Below are 21,135 nucleotides of genomic sequence, written 5' to 3'. Positions count from 1 at the left end.
AGAGAGAATCATTGATCAGCTGCTTCCTGCATGCCCCCTACTAGGGACTGAGCCTATATGTGCCCTGACCAGGAATCGAATCATGACCTCCTGGTTCATGGGTCAACACTCAACCACTGAGCTACACCAGCCAGGCTGGACAGGTTTTTACCATTATTTTTATTTGTCTTTATTTTTTCCTATGTTATCTTTTGCTCTTTTATTGCCTTTTTGAATGGAATTTTCCTGTTCTTATTATTATATTTTCTGCATGTGTAGAATTTTATGAACTCCATTCCTACTATTTAAATTTAATCATAAAATTTTAACTCTATAAAATCTAGATATACACACTGTTAATTCCATAATTTTCATATTTTTAAAAAATGTTTTTATTGGGGGGGGAGAGAGAGAGAGAGAGAGAGAGAGAGAGAGAGAGAGAGATCCCCCACACAAACCCCGACCAGGGATCAAACCCACAACCTGGGTTTGTGCCCTGACCAGGAATTGAACTAGTGACCTCCTTTCGGTGCATGAGATGATGCTCAACCAACTGAACCACACCAGCCAGGGCTACCATTTTGATATTTGAAGACCTTTTTTATACAGACAAAGTGTATATTTACCATTTTATTTGCTCACCATTCTCTCTTGCCTGTCAGACCATGCTTCTGGCCTCCGATAGCTTCTTCTTAAAGTATGTCTTTAGAAATTGGTTTGGTGAAAGTGTGCTGGTTTTAAAGTACCAGCTCTTCTTCACCTGAAGATGTCTTTGTTAAAATATAACTTGGTCATGTACACAATTCTAAGCTAATAGTTATTTCTTTGACATGTACTTGGAAGATATTATTCAATGGTCTGCTGGGCTTCATTGTTGCTATGGGGAAGCTTGCTCTCCGTCTGACTGTTATTCCTTCATAGGCGATCTGGCTTCTCTTTCTGAATACCTTTAAGATCTTCTCTTTGTCTTTGGTGTTCTTCAGTGTAACTACTGAGTTGTGTGTGTGTGTGTGTGTGTGTGTGTGTGTGTGTGTGAGTGTGTGTGTGTGTGTGTGTGAGTGTGTGTGTGTGTGTATGTGTGTGTGTGCGCGCGCGCAGAGAAGGGAGTCCTTGGAGATTTTCCTGACTTCTCATGATTGCAGCAATGTTTTAAAAAATTAGATTTTAGCCAGATCCAGTTGTTTTTCAAAAAGGAAGGCCCTTCAGAGTACTGGTCTGCCATAATTCCAGAAGCAGAAGTCTGTCTGATTCTTTGTTTGGGCACAACCCTGTGTGTGTTTGTGGAGAGCAAGCCTCCGGGGTGCACGTTGCTCTATGCACACATCCGTGTGTGTGTCTTTGCTGTGCACACCTCCCTGCAATGTTCCTAGTTCCGGGGTAAGCCCTCTGGACCAGGGGACTTGTTTTGTTTCTCACGACCTCCTGACAACCTCCCGTGGTTAGGGTCAGACTGGCTGATCTCTGGTGTGGACACTTTGGGAGAAGGAAGACAGCTGCGGAGAGCTGTGGTGGGCCAGACTCACCGTGCCTCTCTGTCCTCCCTGTCTCTGCCTCTCTCAGCTCTGCCCCCACGGGCTGCACCTTCTTCAGCATCAACGCCTCCCCCGGGGTGGTGGTGGATGTGGCCCACAGCCCTCCAGCCAAGAAGAACCCCACAGGTTCCTCCAAGTGGCCCCTGGACCCCGGGCTGGAGGTGAGCCTGAGGATGAGGGCTACCAGCAGCAGCATGGGTGATGAGAAGGTGAGTGCGGCAGCTGTGGGGTGGGCTGTGTGCGAGGAGGCCAGCCGGTCAGCTACCCACCGTCTGCCCTGCACTGACCCAGAGCCCAGCCCGGGAGGGCTTCCATCTCTCTGAAAAAGCTCATGATGGCTCAGGCCAGCCACGGCGTCCTCACAGACAATATAGGGACGCCAGGGGGTTATTGATAGCCCAGGGTTTTGATGAAATTCACTTATTCAGCAAACGTTTCGTAATCACCTACTATATGCCAAGCACCGCCAGGCCCTGGAGATACAGAAATAAACAAGACATGGGGGGCTGCAGCCTTCACGGAGCTTACAACCTATGGGTGAGGGTATCAGATACTATATAGGGGAGCAATTACAGATGGTGGTGAGCGCTATGAAGCCCGCAGCCAGGCAGCAGGAAACTCTGGTCCATGCCGGCGTATTTAGCTTCTTGTGGCTGCTGTACCACACACTGTTGGCTTAGAACAGCAGAACTATATTCTCTCGCCAAGCCGGAGGACAGACATGGGAAATCCAGGTGTGGGCCAGGCCACGCTCCCTCTGGAGGGCCTCAGGGAGAATCGTTGCTCTGCCTCTTCCGGCGGCTGGTGGCTGTTGGCATTCCTAGTCTAGGGCCTCATCACTCCAATCTCAGCCTCTGTGCCAGACTCCTCCTCCTCAGTCTGTCAAACCCGCCTATTTCTCTCTCATCACTGCATTTAAGGCCTCCCCCAGTCATCCAGGATGATCTCATCCCAAGGTCCTTAATTACGTCTGCAAAGATCTTTTCTCCAAATAAGCTCACACTTAACCGGTTCCAGGGATTAGGATGTGGACCTATCTTTTGGGGCACCACCATTTACCACTGCACCCTCATTGGCTGTAGATGGGCTCAACAAGACCCTCTGGGGTTCCCACGGAGGGCTGGGCCAAGGGCCATTTGTTCTCCCAGCAGGACAGGCCTGACAGGCTCCCCACTGGGGCAGAGAGTTGCTCTGCTGTAGGAGCACAGAGCTTGGGTATCAAAGCAAGTTGGGGAGGGTGCAATCAGGGAAAACTTCCTGGAGGAAGTGGCAAGCTGAAGAATGGTCTGAGTGACCCACCAGAGAGAAGGAAAGAAGAGTGAGAGCTCTTACATAGGTAGGGGATGTGACCTGTGTGTTCACCCTGGGAGAGGAGAGAGTGAGACTCAGGTTGCGGAAACTGGGAAAGATGTGATGGTGAGAAGGGAGAGTGGAAGGGAAGGTGGGGGGTGGGGGTGGGGCAGAAAGCCAGTATTAAAGGGTTTCCATCAGGGACATCACTTTGTGAAGGCAACAGGAAGCCAAGGAAAACATGTCATCCAGAGAGTAGCAAGGCTGCATTTGTGTGCCTGATGAGGCAAACAGCAAGGGGCAGCTCGTGTTTGTTGAATGACTAAGGGAAGTCATGAGTGGTTTCCTGCTGTCCTATAGGTTCAGATTTCATACTACGGACCCCAGACCAACCCAGTCCATGCCCTGCTCTACCTCACCGGGGTGGGTAAGTGACCAGGACCCCTCCCCCTCCCACACAGCCTTTCTCCAGGAGCTTACTCAGACAGAGCAGAGAAAAGGCACAGCTTCTAGCCAGCCACGTAGCTGATGGTTCAGAAAGGTTCCCTCCTCAGTCCGGGAGCCACAGAAGGTACAACTGGGGAGGGAGGGCGTTGCAGGGAGCTTCAACTTCTTAATATTTCGTTTCTCAACTTAGGAGATGGTGCACAGATTTTCAATATATGAGTCTCTTATCTTTTTGACACTTTAACTGCTATTTTTTTTTAATGTAGATGATGACATTGTCTTATGCAGTACTATACACCAGTGTTCCCGAAATTCCATTATTGGCATCCCATTATTTTTGCCATATCAATGATCTACCTAGACTCCTATTTATTTAATATTCTTCTTTAAATAAAGTATATTTCTAAATCTTGAACAGCAGCATAATGACATTATTATTATTTAAATGTGCATTAAATGTATGGACTGTATCTGAAACCTTCAGGTTTCATTTCATTAATCAATGTCATTCATTATTACACATTTATTTCATGGATAGACATTTTAATAATAATGAGGATAATGATAATAATAAAGCACCAATGCTATAAACTAGGCACTGTGTTAAGACTTTACATTTAAACCTTACAATAATCCAATGAAATTGTTACTATTGTTACTATTATCCTATTTTACCCTGTACCCTTACCAGCCCTCTCCTCTCACTTGGTGGATTTCAGAAATCTCCTTGAGCGCGGACATCACCCGCACCGGCAAAGTGAAGCCCACCAAAGCCGGGAAGAGCCAGGTACCTCAACCTTGACTGACAGGCAAAATGCTCCCTGCAATTCTCCTCTGGCGCCCCCTGGTGGTGATGGGATGGCTGGCGGTCTGCCTCACACAATCCCGTGTTCTCTGGAAGACACAATTTAGGAAGAACCAGAAAAAGAAGGACATGTAAAACACCATTAGCACTTTGGTTTACATATTTTCCACCTCTTCTACAAAACTAGGTTTTTCACCGGCCGTGACTTCAGAGAATGCGTTGCCCTACAAACTGGAAACCAGAGTCACTCAATTAATGCGCCTGCAGAGAGGAAACTCTGCAGGCGGGTCTCAACTTTGGCATAAAAGTCCCCCGCCCCAGGCTGTAATGCCTGGTCAGGGAGAGTCCCATGATGCTGCCCACGTGGGGTGAATGACAGAGAAAGGAAGAAACGGCAGGGGCAGGGGTGGGAAGGAGCCTGGCAGGGCAAGGAATGTATGTTACAGAAAGAGAGGGGTGGTGCCTGTAGGTGAGGGGAGTCTTAAGTGGGGTGCATGGATATACCCCAGGGACAGCCCTGATGCTGTGTTCACATCAAGAGGAAATGACCCGTCAAAGGCTTAAGATCCCTTTGTTGGTTCCGTCCAAAGTGGGGGAAGAATTCCACCTCTGAGGGTGGAATCCATCTTCCGTCCCACCCCACACGCAGTCATTCCCGGAGGGCGAACGCTCTCCCACCAACAAAAGACATCATGGCTACCAGCGCCTGCCCCAAGGGGCTGCCTAATGCGCTTTAATCTTCCCCAGACAGCCACTGGCTGCCAAGAATAGTGCCCATACTCGGGTGAGTGAGTCATTAAAAGTTGGCGTAAGAGGAACTATTTAGATTAGAATCTTGGCACAGATACTTAGCTCCGGTTTGGTATGCCAGTCCAACCGCTTTCAAAGGCTGCGAAAACCAGTTGTACTGTCATGGGCTCCTTGTTTAAAGCGGATGGATCGCATTTTTGGTGAACTCGGTCATGACGTTCGGGGCAAAAATCCACCCTTGGGGACCAAAGAATGACCGAATGTGGGAGCGAGAGATGTGAACTGTGCGAGGCCCTGGGATGCTGGGAACAGGTGGCTCTGCTTCCCCAGCAGTTGCAGGGACACACACAGGCTCTAAGTGCGCCCCGTCTCTGCTGGGTGTCCACAGAGGACCTGGACCTGGGGCCCCCACGGGCAAGGCGCCATCCTGCTGGTGAACTGTGACCGAGACAACCCCCAAACCTCCGCCATGGACTGCGCCGATGACAAGGTGCTTGACAGAGCAGGTAAAGACCCCCAAGAGCTATGGGATAGAGCTTCGTCATTGAGTAAAGCCCGTTGTCCCGAGCCTTGTACCCGCCCTCAGAAATCGGGGCTATTGGAGGCGTGTCCTTGTTGGGGTGTCCGTGGTATTAGGAGAAGGAATGGACAAGGGTCCTGAGAGGGCAAGTGACCTGCCCAAGGCCACACAGCAGCCAGAGAAGAACTAGGGGCAACACTGCACTGAGCCCCAACGCCTCCTCCAGGCCCCAGTTTCCATGCCCCCCACATGCTACCCAACCCAAAGTTCTGCTTTCAGGTCAAAACTGGGGCCTGAAATAATTCAAAAGGGAAAGCCTGGCTACTTCCCCAAACCCAGGTCCGAGCAGCCCCGAGGCCCTGCACGTGCGGGTCCCGGCTCTGACAACTCAGAATTGTTCATTCGTTCGCTCCTTCTACACAGGCTGAGAAGTATGTGCTGTCTTCCTCCCCACTTTACAGATGGGGAAACCGAGGCCTGGGGAAGTTAAGCAATTTCCTCAAGGTCACACAGCTAGTAAGTCGCAGGCTCAGGATTTGAACCTGGGCATCCCAACACCAGGCCTGGTTTAGGGGCACAAGGATGGTGAGGGGGCCGGATCTCCACCGGCACACCTCTGAGGAAGGCATATTGCCCACCTTCCCTGGAGAAGGGGGCTGAGGGGGTGAGGCTGGCTAGCGAGGGGAGCGGCTGTGGCCTTCCCGGGGAATTGGTAGGATAGCATGGCAACAGATGCATGCAGGTGGCCTGGCCTGATGCCGAGGGACAGCCTGTGCCCGGTGCCCGGCACACAGGCAGCCGGTACCTTTGTGGGCACTCCCAGGGCCTGGGCGCTGTCATAAGCCCATTATGCAGATGACCTCACCCTTCCCTCTGGTGGGCACTACTCCAAGCCCTGTTTACCGATGAGGAAACAGGTGCCGAGGGCTGAAATAACTTCCCCTAAGCCCCCCCAGACCCAGGGCTCAAACCCTGCCCACCCAGTGCCCTTCGCCCTGTGACTATTGTCCAACCCAGCTCTCCCCATGCCTTTGTCGGCCATGATTCCGGGTGATTCAACGACTTCGCTTCCCGCTCAGGCCCAGGGGACAACGCTTTCCACGTATTCATCCCAGTAGCCAGCCCCTGCCCCGGGCTAGTCATTGTTCTAGGTGCTTCCAGGTTTTATCGGTTCTGGAGGCCGGGTTCAGAGCCTGAGCAAGATACTAGTACATAAGGTGGCGGCTTTGCTGGGCTGAAGCTCATCCTAGCGGGAGAAGCCCATCAGCTTGAGTAGCTTTCATTCCACAATGAAAAGCAGCATTTGACCCCTGGAAAGGGCATGGAGGAAAGGAAGCCAGGTGGCATGGGAAAGGGCCGTCTGCTGGTGGGGAGGGCAGGGCTCCGGGGCCTGCGTCTCAGGCCACACCTTCTCGCCCCAGACGTGCAGGACCTGTCCCTGGTGACGCTGAGCACGCGGACGCCCCGCGACTTCTTCTCCCAGCACCAGCTGGTGCTCCACGTGGCCAAGTCCGAGATGGACAAAGTCCGGGTGTTCCAAGCCAGCCGTGAGTTGGCCCGGCCGTCACTTCCACGCTCCCTTCCTGCCCCCGCCGCGGGCACAGCCCCTCCCACCCGCTTTGGCAAACATTCCTGAGCACCTACTATGGGCCAGGGTCCAGGACCCGAGGGCAGAGTCGGGAGCAAGACGGACAGCGGCTCTGCCCACCCCTCCTAGAAGGAGCACGGACAGAATGCAGACAGACTGACAGGTGATGTCTGAGCTGGGAGCTCTGAGAAGGAAAGAACCCTCCCAAGGACTGTTGCCATCTGTCACCATTCTCTCTCTCTCTCTCTCTCTCTCTCTCTCTCTCTCTCTCTCTCTCTCTCACACACACACACACACACACACACACACACACACACACACACACACGACTCTTGTTTAAGGAGACTCTTGCATCCACACTGACTGCATGTGTTAGGTTATCGTTTGCTCTCCAACATCCGACAGTAACTTCTCAGCAGCTCACGAGCACCTGCTGCTGTGTGAGCGCCAGGCGCGGTTCTAGGCACAGGGCAGAGAGCAAAGACCACAGCGAAGTCCCTGCCCTGGTGCCACTTCCGCTTCCGTCTCAGAGGGCTGGTAGAGATGAGGAGGAAAATAATTAAGTAAACGGTGCCTCAGATGGCGTTAAATGCGATAGGGAAGAATGGAACAGGGAAAGGGATGTGGGTGAGAGTGGATCAGGGAGCTGGGGGAGAGGAAGGTCAGGGAAGGTGTCCCCCATAGGGAGTCATTTGAGCAGAACAACCACATACACACCCTGGGGAAGGACAGCCTGGGCAGAGGGAACTGTGAGTGCAAAGGTCCTGAGGCAGGACAGTGCCCGGGGGCTGAGGGATGGGGGGGGGGAGGGGGGAAGGGGGCTGGTGCATCTGGAGTGCAGTGTGCAAGGGGTAGGTGGTAGGTGAGGGTGGAGGAGAAAGGGCAGAGGGGCAGCCGGATCAGGTAGGCATGGGGTGACGTTGGCTTCTCGCCTGCGGGAGCTGGGAGGTGCTATCTGAGAGTTTTGTGTAGGAGATGACTTGATTTTACTCACATTCTAGACCAACGTGACTTGACTGACATTGGTTTGGTGACAAACCAACTCCTTGCCTCTGCCGAGGCATCACCTCCTCCAGGTAGCCTTCCCTGGTCCTCTGGGCGTCCCTCCAGCACAGCACGTACTGCCATCTGTGATGCTGACTGTCTTTGCTTCTCCCTACTCACCCAGCGACTGTGCCCTCCCTGGGGACCAGGACAGGGACCGTCTCCTTGGTCTCCCCAGGTGTCAGCGTAGAGCAGGTGCTCAGGAATGAATGAATGAATGAATGAACAATGAATGAACCACAATGTATATGTTGGAAGTGGCTCAGGCACTCCGTCACTCCATTCTTGGACCCCAGGCCGGGGTGGGGGTTATGTCCCAGTTGGGGCTTTAGTCCCTTTCTCTGAAGGGGAGGCTTCGGCCAGATTTAGCTGTGAGGGGCCCTCAGGGCGACATAGACCCGAGCCTCCCCTGTTCTCTCCTAGGGGGCAAACAGCCCTCGGGGTACCGGGTGATCCTAGGGCCCCAGCAGCCCTCACACGCCCTGGAGCTCCCGGGCGGCCAGCACAGCACAGACTTCTACGTGGAGGGCCTCACTTTCCCAGACGCCAGCTTCCCCGGCCTCATCTTCCTCACCATCTCCCTGCTGGACACGGCCAACCCGGTAGGCCAGCGTGGAGGCAGAGGGGGCCCTGGGCTCAGACAGTGGCCCAGCAGGGGAGGGGGTCGGTGGGGACCCTGGCTTCTGTGACAACCCCTCCCCGGCCCCTCTCCCTGCAGGAGCTCCCCAAGGCCCTGGTGTTCCAAGATAGTGTGGCCTTCCGTGTGGCTCCCTGGATCATGACCCCCAACACTCAGCCCCCGAAGGAGGTGTATGTGTGCAGGTAAGGGGCTCTGGGGTGCTGGGGACGGGGCAGAGATGCACCAGGGGGAGCCAGGGACCAGGAGCCCGGGGTTCTGGCTGCAGGCCCCCCTGCGCTGGCTGTGTGATTGGGGGGAAGCGTAACCCCCACTGCACTGGCTGAGGGTCGGGGCCTGTCTGGACCCGCTCAGAGGCAGGCAGTTCCGGTAGCTGTCTGTGCGGAGGCTGCCCTGCCCGCATGCAGGCTGAGGGCTGCTTTTAGCTCCCGGGGCCTGAGGAGTCCGCTGGACCTGCAGGATGAGGGCCTCAGCCGTGAGTTGCTCAGAGTGTGGCCCTTGGACCTTCTGCCCCAGAACCTGCTGGGACTCAATTAAAATGCTCCTTCCAGCCAACCTCGGAACGGTTGGGTCTTGTAACCGGGGGTGGCCCACCGGCATTTAGCAAGCTGCTCCGGGAAGCCTCGGTGTCCAGTCCGCAGCCTAGGGGCCCCTTTTGAGTATGCTGGGGGTCGGGGCCCCTCCCTTCTCCTCTTCTGATTGCTTCAAGGGAGGAAGGGGTGAGAGTGTAACCTGGTACTCAGGACACAGTCTGGAAGTCAGGGAGGCCTGGGTTCAAATCCCAGCGCCGTCCCTAGACAGCATGACCTTGAGCATTGACCTCCCCGCTCGGTGGAAGAGGATACCCATTCGTTTCTTTCACGGACTGTCACGGGGGTTTAATGAGATGATATTTGCTAAGAGCAGAGAGACGGGACAAGCCAGGTGTCTCTTCAGGCTGCAGCATCTCCTGAGCACCCACTGTGCGCCTCCCCAGTTCCGGCCAGGCCCGAGCTCTTGCTCCAGCCGAGGGGCCCTGCAGGGGTGCAGCTTGCCCCCTCAGATCTGGGCCACGGCCACTGGCTGCTGGGTTCGGAACACTAAGGCCTTTCGTCTCTGCTCTTTCTAGGACATTTGATAACGAGGACTTTGTGAAGTCATTGACCGCCCTGGCCAAGAAAGCCAGGTGCAAGCTGACTGTGTGCCCCTTGGAGGAGAGCATGGAGGACCAGTGGATGCAGGTTCGTGGCCCTGTGGGGTGAGCAGAATGGGGGGCGTAGGATGAGTGACCCTTAGGTCAAGGGTCTCTGGGGGACCCAGGCTCCAGGGGGCTCAGCCTAGAGCCTTGCTGGCCACCCTTCCTCAGATGGGCAGGGAGCTGGAGCCTCTGAGGGTTCTGGCATAGGGGACGCGGGCAACTGATTTGCCTGACCTTGACTGGGCTGCTGCATGCCCATCAAAGTCACCAGGATGAAGGCCGCCTTCTGTGTAAACACTCTCAGACGACCTCCGGACACGCCTCAAAGCTTCTGGGCTCAGCCACCAGACCGGGCCACCCCTGCTCCAGCACCTTCCATGGCTCCCCTCCTCCCCTCCTCAGCCTGCCTCCAGGGCCCTCCCACTCTGGCTGCCCCCTGCCCCCGGTGGCACCATTCTATTTCCATTGCCCATCACGCCCTGAGCTCCCTGAGGGCAGAGACCGCGTCTTTCACCTCAGCACCCCAGCGCCTGGCGTTGGGCAGTGCCCGTGGGCTGTTGGTGGGCTGAGCCGAACTTCTTTTCTGTGCCCTTGCTTCGCCCCGAGGCTCTGCCGGTCCAAGTCTATAACCTATCCCCCCCACACACACACACCTCTGCCTATGCTGTTCCTTCTCTCCGACCACCCTCCCCATTCTCATCCCCTACGTCCACATCATGCCTGCCCACTCCCTGAGAGCTCCCCCTCCGTAAATGTGCCCAATCCCCCTGTGGGAATTCATCCCTCTTTCCACTACCCCCCAAACCCCCCAACACCCTCTCTTCTTCTCTCATCATTCCCTCTGTGTTAAATCAGGGTGAACCACGTGGAACGGCTGATAGGCCTCCATTCTTGACCTACAGGAATGGCAGTTTCATATGGGTCAGCTTACGTGACTTCTGCCCAATATCGCATCTGTCTGCTAGAACACAGGCAGGATTCGCACCGATTCACTTCTGGTCCTTCCCCTGACCTGTCCCCCTTTGGGAGAAGGCCATTCCTACGCCTGCCCTCCAGGCTCGGCTCAGCAATGCTCCCCCGTGACCTGTCCCACCCTCGCAGCCCTTCCTCCGTGTTCCCACAGACCCCTCCCTTCCTTCCCATCACCTCCTAACCAGGGTGGTAAGTCCCCAGCCCCCTGGATCTCACCTCCAGGACAGTGCCTGAGGCTCGCTCAGTCAGGATGGGTCCCCCGGACCCAGTGGGGCACCCCCAAGGAGTGGCGTGAAGGACACTCAGAATTTCACAACGCGTTTGTGCAAACCCAGGACGATAAGCTCTGCTTTCTCAGAGCCCCTCCCCTGGGTCCAGCATCCTGCAGGAACTTGTCCTTGGCCGCCACGGGGAGAAAGTGTGGAGGGTTCTCCCCGCCCCTCCCCGCGCCGCGTGCTAATTCCCAGGCAGCGTCTGACCAGCCTCCCTCCCGCTCGCTGTGCCCAGGATGAAATCGAGATCGGCTACATCCAAGCCCCGCACAAAGTGATGCCTGTCGTCTTCGACTCTCCGAGGAACAGAGGCCTGAAGGAGTTCCCGGTCAAGTGCCTGCTGGTAGGTGCTGGTGGGGCACCGGCGACTGAGACCCCTGCCTTGAGGCCTCCTTCTTCATTGCCTGTTTCCTCACACCCCTTCTCTGGCTGAGCATCCAGCTCCCCCAGGTGCGATTCCTGCCCAAGCAGCCATCATGCAGGTGCACCATGTTATCTATATATATAAAAGCCTAAGCGACCGTCTGACCATTCGACCATCCGACCAGTAGCTATGACGCGCAATGACCACCAGGGGGCAGACACTCAATGCAGGCGCTGCCGAGCAACAGCAACTTTGCAAAGTGCCCTCTCGTACTGTGGGACCCTTTGGGGGATGTCAGACTGCCGGTTTCGGCCTGATCCCCACAGGCCAAGGGACTCCACCTGCCGGAGGGACCCTGCTCACTCCACAGACGCCCTTTAAGCCCTGGTGCCGCCCACAGACGCCTCCTGTGGCAGGTCGGGGAGGGACCACAGGAGGTTGGCTCCAGGGTGTGTCCGGCCCATCTCGCCCAGTCCCACCCCGCCAGCCACCTTCTAATTAAATTTACTTTCAATGTGCACGAATCCGTGCACCGGGCCTCTAGTTTTGTTATAACCGCAGTGGGATCTGGCTCTTTCTTTCCCAAAGCCCTTTCCAGCCATGAGCTCACCTCGTCCTCAGGATAATTCTGCTGAGGACGAAGTTCAGGCTTGGCATCCTCGTTCCACAGAAGATGCTCTTGCTGCAAGGTGGGGTGGGGCTGGCCAGGGCCTTCCCCAGCAGCCAGCTGGAGGCTCTGTCTTGTGGGTGGGGTCTGGCCTGCGAGGGGCTCCCCTGGGATAGGGGGCGGGTTCAAGATCAGAGTGGTCATTTCCCAGGTGTGACTTTATCAGCCAAAGACTTTACATGTGTTTGCGGGGTAGGGTGGGGGTGACATATTGTTAAATCCTATGCTTGGCCAGCCTGGCAGGACTGTGCAAACTCAGCTTAGAATGAGAACAGTTACACTTGCTGAGCATGCACTGACTCATTTCATTCGTCTGACACATTTCATGCCCATGCTATCCTAGGCCCATTCTATAGATGAAGAAACTGAAACTCAGGGAGGTAAAGCAGCTTTCCGAAGGTCACACAGAAAGAGAAGGGAGAGGTTGGAATTCACACCAGGCCCGGCTGCCTCCGTGAGCACTCTTAACCACCCGCCTCTGTGCTTTCCCAGGAGGAGTCCAGGCCTGCACTCCGCCCCCACAGCCCCTTGACTCCAGGGGCCCGGGGAAAATGAAGGAAGAGTGTGGGGTGCAAGGGTTGCTATGATGAATGCCTTTCCAAGGAGCACTCTGCACCCCAAGGGAAGGGGAGGTGGCCCTGCCCACACGGGAGGCTTTGAAAGGAAAGCTAACTTTAACTCAGTCCCTGTCCACGTCTCGCTTGCTCTCCTGCGCCGAGCGGTGCAGCAGAGATGTCAAGTTCACGGTGCCTCACTGCTCCGGAACCAGGTGACCCTGTGCGAGGCCCAGCCAGCTGCCGCTGAGACCCGGGCCCTGCTCCTGGTTTCAGTCCTGCTCTGGTCAGTGGCCCCCTCTCCCACTTCGATATCCCAAGTGTGACAAAGGTCAGAGTCTGTGACTTCACAAGCCAGACATCCAGAGTCCTGCCAGCCAGACAGACCCCTCAGCACAGGCGATGGCCTCTTAGCCAAGCCCGTCTGTGGTACTCCAACTCAGATCACTCAGGAACAGACTTGGAATGACATTGAAACACATCGACAGGCCGCTCACTGAGGGTCACTTCCCCTGTCGCTCGCCTGGCCTCCTTCCTGTTCCTCAAATTTGCTCAACTTGTTCTCACCTCGAGTGGCCTTTGCGTATGCTGTTCCCTCTGCCTGCAGTGCTCTCCCAGGTTGTGTGTCTGGCTGCTTCCAAACCTCCAGGTCTCTGCTTCAGTGCCTCCTCCAGGAAGCCGTCCTGACTGCTGTGAGGGAAGAGGGCAATGGTGACCTTGGGTTTTGACCTCTGTGAGAGGCAGGCACCATCCCCCGAGAGGGGGAGAACAGTGGGAGGAACAGGGGACCTGAAGCAGCCACACACCACTCTGAGCTTAGCATCTCCTCTGCAGAGTGAAGAGAAAAGGGACATGTTGTGGATATCATGCCCTAGTTCCATGGTCGGCAAACTGCGGCTTGCGAGCCACATGCGGCTCTTTGGCCCCTTGAGTGTGGCTCTTCCACAAAATACCACGGCCTGGGCGAGTCTATTTTGAAGAAGTGGCGTTAGAAGAAGTTTCAGTTTTAAAAATGTGGCTCTCAAAAGAAATTTCAATCGTTGTACTGTTGATATTTGGCTCTGTTGACTGATGAGTTTGCCGACTGTTGTGGAGCGAAGGCGAGTAAACAACCACTGGAACCCAGACCAAATTTAAATTTAGGGAGCCTTTATTAGCCAGCCGGGCGACTAGCCAGATGACTGCTCTGCCATTCTCCGTGCAGGGAGTCTGGAGAGCAGCAGCGACCCTTTGTGACCCTTTAAGCCCATTAACCACATCCGGTTTTTGCAGAACAAGTAACCCAAGACAAAACAGTTTTCCCAAGCAACGTCAGGATCATGCCAATGATGACCATGTTATTCACAGGGTCATCCTGTTCTTCAGAAAGCTGACAGTGTTCTGTGAAAGAAGGCCTACGTGCTGGGAAGGGGCCATGAGACCCTATCTCAAGGCCTGGCCTGGTGTCAGCACTGACAACTCTATCTGGGGCATAGTCCACGGCCTCTCTGGAAGCATGCTCAAAAACCCCCACTCTCCAACACTGACCACTGTCCTAGTTAATAAACTGGGCTTACCAGGCAGCTGGCAGGCACTCGGGACCCAACTAATGCCCGTGCCTTTGCTTGCCCACCCGACCCAGTGAGCCTTCAACGTTCCACAGTGATAATGGTGCCTGCGATGGACCAGCCGCTGACGGTTACCGAAATCCTCCCGGTGACCAAGCTGATCTTGAAACTCAGACCGCCCCCTCCTCCCCGCCTTCACCCAGGGGCTATGTGCTCTGACTCTTGGCATGCGCTTCTCCCCGCTCAGGGTCCAGATTTTGGCTACGTGACTAGAGGCCCCCAAACAGGGGGCGTTACCGACCTCGACTCCTTTGGGAACCTGGAAGTGAGCCCCCCAGTCACCGTTGGGAAGAAGAAATACCCGCTGGGCAGGATTCTCATTGGGGACAGCAGTTACCCCAGGTAAGGAGGGAAGGGCAGCGGCGGGGGGGGGGGGGGGGGGGGGGCAGGACGCGGGGATGCCGTGCGAAAGCGGAGGCCAGACGGAAAGCCTTTCCTACTTGCTCCCAACCCCAACGGGCTCCACAAACGTCCGGGCGTGTGAAAGGAATCACAGTACAGGGCCAGGATGGGGCTTAGGATCCCAACAGACCCAAGGTCACCTCCCTGCACCGCCCCATACACTCTGTAGGCCAGTGACTACTCACTGCGCACCTACTGGGTGCCCGGCGCTACGCGAGGAGGCGGGAAGGAATGCAGCCATGAACGTGACAGACAAGTCCCTGCCACTATTGTAGTGGGGGAGACACAGAAAAGTAAACAAATGAAAAGATTTCAAATAGCGAAGGGAATAAAAAAGAGAGGGCAGAGGAGGTGGGACTGTGTTTGTCAGGGGGCCAGGGAGGGTTCCTCTGGGGAGGAGGCTATTGAACTGAGTTCTGATGACAAGAAGGACGTGACTGTGCAAAGATCTGGGGAAGAGGGTCTCTGGCAGACGAAAGAGCATGTGCAAAGGCCCTGGGGCAGGGATGTGCTTAGCAACGTTAAGAAAGCCAGCGTGGCTGACACAGATTGAGCAAGAGGAAGAGCAAAGGGCTAGATCACAAAGGACCTTGGAGGCCAGAGCAAGGAGAAAGCGGGAACTTAGAAAGGCACAGGCACATCCCCAAGAACACACAGCTAACAAGGGATCACCAACACGGGGGGGGGGGGGGGGGGGAATGGGAGAGACGGGGAGGATCAGCCCCAAACCTCATGTTTATTCACACCAGCATCTAGGCTGGGTCAATAAGCAGTGCTTTCTGAGGCTAAGCTCTGGTCCTATTTACCTTACTGACTCCCTGCCTCAGTTTCCCCAATTAAACTGGGATGAAAATTCTTCAATTCCTCAAACGTTAGAGGATATAATAAAAGCAGCCCAGGTTCCTGAATCCCTTTCCTAACTTCTTGGCCAAGCCCCTGCGGAGACCCCCCTGCTGACCCCTCTCTGCTCCCCTAACGCTCCTCTCATCCCGTGTGGGCAGCGCCAAGAGCCAGGAGATGCACCAGGCCCTGCAGGACTTCCTCGCTGCCCAGCAGGTGCAGGCCCCCGTGAAACTCTACTCCGACTGGCTGTACGTGGGCCACGTGGACGAGTTCCTGAGCTTCGTTCCCGCGCACAAGGTGTAGTCTGGTGGCTGCCAGAGGCCACATGCTCCTCCCTGAGCCCCAAGCACAGCTCTGCACTCTGCCTCCCCCCGTCCCCCGCAGGAGGGGGCATGGAGGAGGCGGCCAGCTGGGTCCAAGCCACACTCCCTGCACCCTCCGCAAAGCCCTCCTCCTTGGGAGCCCCCTGGGCAAGGCTGACCTCTGACCCCAGTGTTTCTGCCTCCAGGGCTTCCGGCTGCTCCTGGCCAGCCCCAGGTCCTGCTACAAACTGTTCCAGGAGCAGCTGAAGGAGGGCCATGGGGAGGCTCTGCTGTTCGAGGGGGTCAAGAGTAAGTGGGCCATGCCTTGTTCTTCCACGTGGGCACCTTCCTCTGCCTGCACAGTGCCCTCCTATTGCCAGATGGAGTCATTCAGGCACCGGCCAGCTTCTGAGCGCCTGCTGCGTGCCAAGCACTGTGCTAAGCGCTGGGGCTGCTGTGTGAACAGGGCCTCGGGGTTCACGGTCCAGGGGAAGTGAGGCAAGAAAACAACTACAAAGAAAGGGAAGGAAGGAAGGAAGGAAGGAAGGAAGGAAGGAAGGAAGGAAGGAAGGAAGGAAGGAAGGAAGGAAGGAAGTACAGCAAAGGGCCTTTGGGGGGTGTCTGGAAGGAGCTCAAGGAAGGCTTCCTGGAGGAGGCAAAGACCAAGCAAAAGCATGAGGGTTGAGCAGGAGTTGGCCAGGCATTTGGGGCGGTGGGATGAGAGGAAGAGAGATATTCCAGGCAGAGGGAACAGTGAATGCAAAGGCTCAGAGACAGGAGGACGCAACATGTGTTGGAGGAGCTGAAAAACACTTTAGCCTGGCCAGAGCAGGGAATGAATTCTTTTTTTTTTTTTTTCATAAAATCCACAGACACAGGCCAGGGTCAGAGGTTGAGAAGTCTCGTGGCTGAGAGTTTTCACCTAATATCTGTAGTGTGCCATGTGGCTTTGGGCAATGGCCTGACCTCTGTGTGCCCCTCGGTGAACAAGATCCCTTTGGAGAGAAGAGCCTTTGAAGGCGTGAGAGCAGCACTTTTCATGGGAACTTACCCCGATGAAGCAGGTTCTTACAGGCATGTGCCTCCCGGAGGCTCACGACGAGCCTGTGTTAGGAATTGTTGCTGCTCCATTGCATGGGTGGGAAAACTGAGTCCCCACTGCTTACTAGGAAGAGGGCAGTGGGCCTCTGGTTCATCTGCATTTTTCCCCTTTTTCTTCATGACAGAAAAGAAGCAGCAGAAAATAAAGGACATTCTGTCAAACAAGAAATTGAGAGAACATAACTCGTATGTGGAGGTACCAGCCTGGGTGCCGGGAGATCCTGCAGACCAGGCAGAGCTGACACCCTCCCCCCGCCCAGCCCCCTTCCCTGAGATCAGAGCTGACACCCCCACCCCAGCCCCGTTCCCTGAGATCAGAGCTGACACCCCCACCCCAGCCCCCTTCCCTGAGAACAGAGCTGACACCCCCACCCCAGCCTCCTTCCCTGAGATCAGAGCTGACACCCCCACCCCAGCCCCCTTCCCTGAGATCAGAGCTGACACCCCCCCAGTCCCCTTTCCTGAGATCAGAGCTGACACCCCCCCAGCCCCCTTCCCTGAGATCAGAGCTGACACCCCCATCCCAGCCCCCTTCCCTGAGAACAGAGCTGACACCCCCACCCCAGCCCCCTTCCCTGAGAACAGAGCTGACACCCCCACCCCAGCCCCCTTCCCTGAGATCAGAGCTGACACCCCCACCCCAGCCCCCTTTCCCGAGATCAGAGCTGACACCCCCACCCCAGCCCCCTTCCCACAAGGCAGACCTCCTGGGCTGCGTGCTGGCTCAGGGGCGACGGGCCCTGGGATGTGGGTAGCTGTAGGAAGATGGAGAGCTCGACAGGCACACACACAAGGGGATGCATGGAAGAGAGAAAGTCAGGGGAGACAGGTGCACTGCTCAGAAACAGGGGGACACGGGCAGGAGCGAGGCCAGGCGCTGCAGTGACAGTGACTGGAAAACAGGGACAGTGGGGGAAAGAGGGAAGAAAAGGAGGCGTCTGTGACCCTGCCCCTGTCCCCCCAGCCATGCCCACCACCCTCCCCTCCCCCCTCTCCCCCAGAGCTGCATCGACTGGAACCGGGAGGTGCTGAAGCGGGAGCTGGGCCTGCGGGAGCGGGACATCGTGGACATCCCGCAGCTCTTCAAGCTCCGCATGGACTTCACGGGGACCCCCAAGGCCGAGGCCCTTTTCCCCAACATGGTGAGGAAGTGGCCTTCGGGCGGCCCGCCTTTGCCAGTGGCCTTGAGTGAGACAGGCCAGCTGGGCTCTGGGTGCGGCCCACGGGGCTCGGTGTCTCCTCATGCCGGGGGTTTTCATGGCCCATCGGCTTCCAGCGCCCCGTGGGCATCTCCGCGGCACCCTGGGAGTCAGAGACGGTCGTCACCCCCACGGACAGAGGAGGCACAGGGAGGGGGGTCTCTGGCACAAGAACACAGAGCTGGCGAGAGGTGGGGCTCAGCCAGGGGTCCACTGCAGAGCCCACGCTCTGACCATTAGGCTGCACTGCCGAGGGGGGAGGGGGGAGGGGGTAGGAGTGGGCTGGGGGACACACGCAGCAAACAAAATGCTCCCCAGTTGAGTTAAGCGAAATAAAGGCGGGGCGCCTGTTCAGACTGGGTGGCCGGGAAGGCCTCTCTGAGGAGGTGGCATTGGCAGTGCCGGGCCGGCACTCGCCTGTCTGATGGGTGGACTTGAGGGGTCCCACCTTTTTGTGAGAACTTTTAACTGTGACCCAAGCCCCGTCTTACGTGGCTGGCTGTGTTTTTACCACTCCTCTGCCCTGTTACTCTGTCTCTTCGAAGTAACTTCACCCACTTCTATTGGGGCCCCTCAGCCACCCCCTCCTGCGGGAACTGGGGTCACAGTTGAGAAAGAAGCACAGTGGTCTTCAAACTGGGTTCCCCAGGACTCTAGGGTTCCTCGGCTGTGCCTCAAATCCAGTGATTAAGATTTCTTCTGTTTCATGCACTGAAGTTCTGCAAAAGGTTTTGTTTAGAATAAAGGACTCCTTGGCCAAAACCAGGCAGGAGGGGGCACCTTCTCTCGCCCCCGGAAGAGAATTCCTTGGCCCCAAGCATTGGTTTCTCTCCCTTGGGCCCAGCCGGGTTTCCCAGCTCCGGGCAGAAGGCTGATGCCGCCTGCGGGGGATGAGGGTCTCAGATGCTGTGTGCGGCTGACTCTGGGCCTCACCGCCTGAGGCCCCTGCAGGCGGGCTCTCCCACAGCCCGAGTGGGAGGTGGGCACGGGCGGGGACAGGCAGAGAAATTGAGGGTGGGCACTCGGTGTGGGCTGTGTCTTGAGCGCTGACAATGAGATGCCTCTTCAGTGATTCCTGAGCCCTGGAGACTGACGCTGCACCTACTGTGTGCCAGCACACGTGTCCTTATCTAACTGTCATAGCAATGGAAACAGTGTAGGGCTCATTTTGCTGATGAGGCTCAGAGTGGGGAAGGGACTTGCCTGAGGTCACACAGCTACTGAGTAGTCGAGCTGAGATCCAAACCCACATTGGCCTGGAGCCAAAATCCCAGTCTTTCCATCTCACTAGGCCACCTCCCAGTTTAATGGAGGAAACAGCCATTTGCATAAGTGATAATAGACAGAACGTGCTACAAAAGAGGTCGTCACATCCATCCATTCAACAGATACTTATTAAGGGCCTACTGTGTGCCAGGCACTGTGCTTGGAGCTATGGGAACATCCATGAGGAGTTTGGGGATTTGCAGGCGCCTTCACACAGGGGGTGGCATTTGAGCTGAGCTCAGTTGAGAAACAGAGCTGGCCAGAAGGTGGTGAAGCCTGGGTCCCAGAGTTTGACACACGTGGGTGGAAGTCCCAGACTAGCCGGTGGTCTTAGGTAGCCCACTATACCGTGTGGGCCTCGGTTTCCTCATCTGTGAAGTGGGGCTGTTATTTCTGAAGGCCAGAAGGAGGGGGCGCTGGGATAGTGACGCGGGCTGCACGCCCCCGCCCCTGACCCGGGACCTCCCCGCTTTGCAGGTGAACATGCTGGTGCTGGGCAAGCACCTGGGCATCCCCAAGCCCTTCGGGCCCATCATCAACGGCCGCTGCTGCCTGGAGGAGAAGGTGCGGTCCCTGCTGGAGCCGCTGGGCCTCCACTGCACCTTCATCGACGACTTCACCCCGTACCACATGCTGCACGGGGAGGTGCACTGCGGGACCAACGTGCGCCGGCAGCCCTTCTCCTTCAAGTGGTGGCACATGGTGCCCTGAGCCTGTCCCCCTGGCGTCCTCTCCCTTGGGGAGCTCCTGGCCAGAGGCTCTGGTCCCCTGCAGTGTGGCCTAGCACGAGTTCTTGGGGACACGTTGGCTCCCCGGGGGGTGGCCCCCCTCCGGGCAGCGGCTTGCTTCTGTCCCCTGTGTCCCCTCTGAAGATCCCAAGATGGTCCAGGCATTGCAAACTCAGTTCTGCTGTGAGAAGCTGCAATAAAGGTTTATGATAATCACTTCGTACATGAAGTCAAGCGCCCCTTCCTTCACTCTCACCTGTTGTCACGGTTGAACCGGACATGGCGAACTTGAGGGCCAGTGCGCCTGCCTGCGCCTGAGAATCGGATGCCATTCATGTTGTGCTTTGGGGGAAAGGCAGCCGAGGGGTGATGCAAGAGCCCAGAGGGGACCTACGGGGTTGGCCGTGTGTCAGTGTGCCCAGTGGTTAGCGAATCCGCCTTGTCCTCCCTCGATGGTTTCAGTCCACCGGCTTGAAAGCCCTGTGGAGCAGGGGTTCTTGCTGCTGCTTCACCACGGACCACCTAGCGGGGGGTGGGGGGGTGGGGGAGTGTGTGTGCATAGTAGGAGCCGTGGGTTATTGTGGAATGGATTCATTAGTCCCCTTTCTGTGTCCTTTTTGCATATTTTCTTCTATGGCCCTGACATGGGGACATAGATTCCGAAGTAGAAAGTAAAGCATGATGACCTGAGATCTTTGAAATTGAGGCCGGGTGTTGGCTCGTAGAGCTGGGTGGTCAGACACCCAGAGGTACCACTGTCCCGTGGCTCGTGGAGAACACGGTGGATAAGATGGGCGGGCGAAGCCTCTGCCCTCGCGCTAGGGAGAAAGGGACCATACACCTGGGGGAACGTGCCTCCTGCCTCGTGCCTCGTGCCTCGTGCCCCTTGCCCCGTGCCCCGTGCCCCGTGCCCCGTGCCTCGTGCCTCGTGCCCCGTGCCCCGTGCCCCGTGCCCCGTGCCTCGTGCCTCGTGCCTCGTGCCCCGTGCCCCGTGCCCCGTGCCTCGTGCCTCCTGCCCCATGCCTCGTGCCTCGCTGGAGAGAAGCAGCTGCTCGCCGCCCACAGTGCTGGCCACAATGCGTCAGCGTT

The 21,135-nt window shown here is 56.5% G+C and overlaps 1 protein-coding gene across 3 annotated transcripts in view; it reads left to right on the top strand.

The window, feature by feature from the left end:
• PADI4 (peptidyl arginine deiminase 4) overlaps positions 1-20,453 on the top strand; it is a 33,036-nt gene extending 12,583 nt beyond the window's left edge. For all 3 annotated transcript variants that reach the window (XM_079776236.1, XM_079776237.1, XM_079776238.1), the window contains 15 exons: positions 1,540-1,720; positions 3,162-3,228; positions 3,968-4,035; positions 5,192-5,309; positions 6,745-6,870; positions 8,379-8,557; positions 8,674-8,777; positions 9,701-9,812; positions 11,249-11,356; positions 14,393-14,547; positions 15,609-15,747; positions 15,959-16,061; positions 16,979-17,049; positions 17,855-17,995; positions 19,796-20,453. In XM_079776236.1, the coding sequence (XP_079632362.1) occupies positions 1,540-1,720; positions 3,162-3,228; positions 3,968-4,035; positions 5,192-5,309; positions 6,745-6,870; positions 8,379-8,557; positions 8,674-8,777; positions 9,701-9,812; positions 11,249-11,356; positions 14,393-14,547; positions 15,609-15,747; positions 15,959-16,061; positions 16,979-17,049; positions 17,855-17,995; positions 19,796-20,029 (1,906 nt within the window). In that variant the 3' untranslated portion in view covers positions 20,030-20,453. The remainder of the gene's footprint in view (positions 1-1,539; positions 1,721-3,161; positions 3,229-3,967; positions 4,036-5,191; positions 5,310-6,744; positions 6,871-8,378; positions 8,558-8,673; positions 8,778-9,700; positions 9,813-11,248; positions 11,357-14,392; positions 14,548-15,608; positions 15,748-15,958; positions 16,062-16,978; positions 17,050-17,854; positions 17,996-19,795) is intronic.
• Positions 20,454-21,135: the final 682 nt, after the last annotated feature.

Source organism: Cnephaeus nilssonii (assembly GCF_951640355.1).
Source record: "Cnephaeus nilssonii genome assembly, chromosome: 7".
Lineage (NCBI taxonomy): Eukaryota > Metazoa > Chordata > Mammalia > Chiroptera > Vespertilionidae > Cnephaeus > Cnephaeus nilssonii.
Note: the sequence above shows the minus strand (reverse complement) of the source record. Positions and strands in the feature narration are given on the sequence as shown.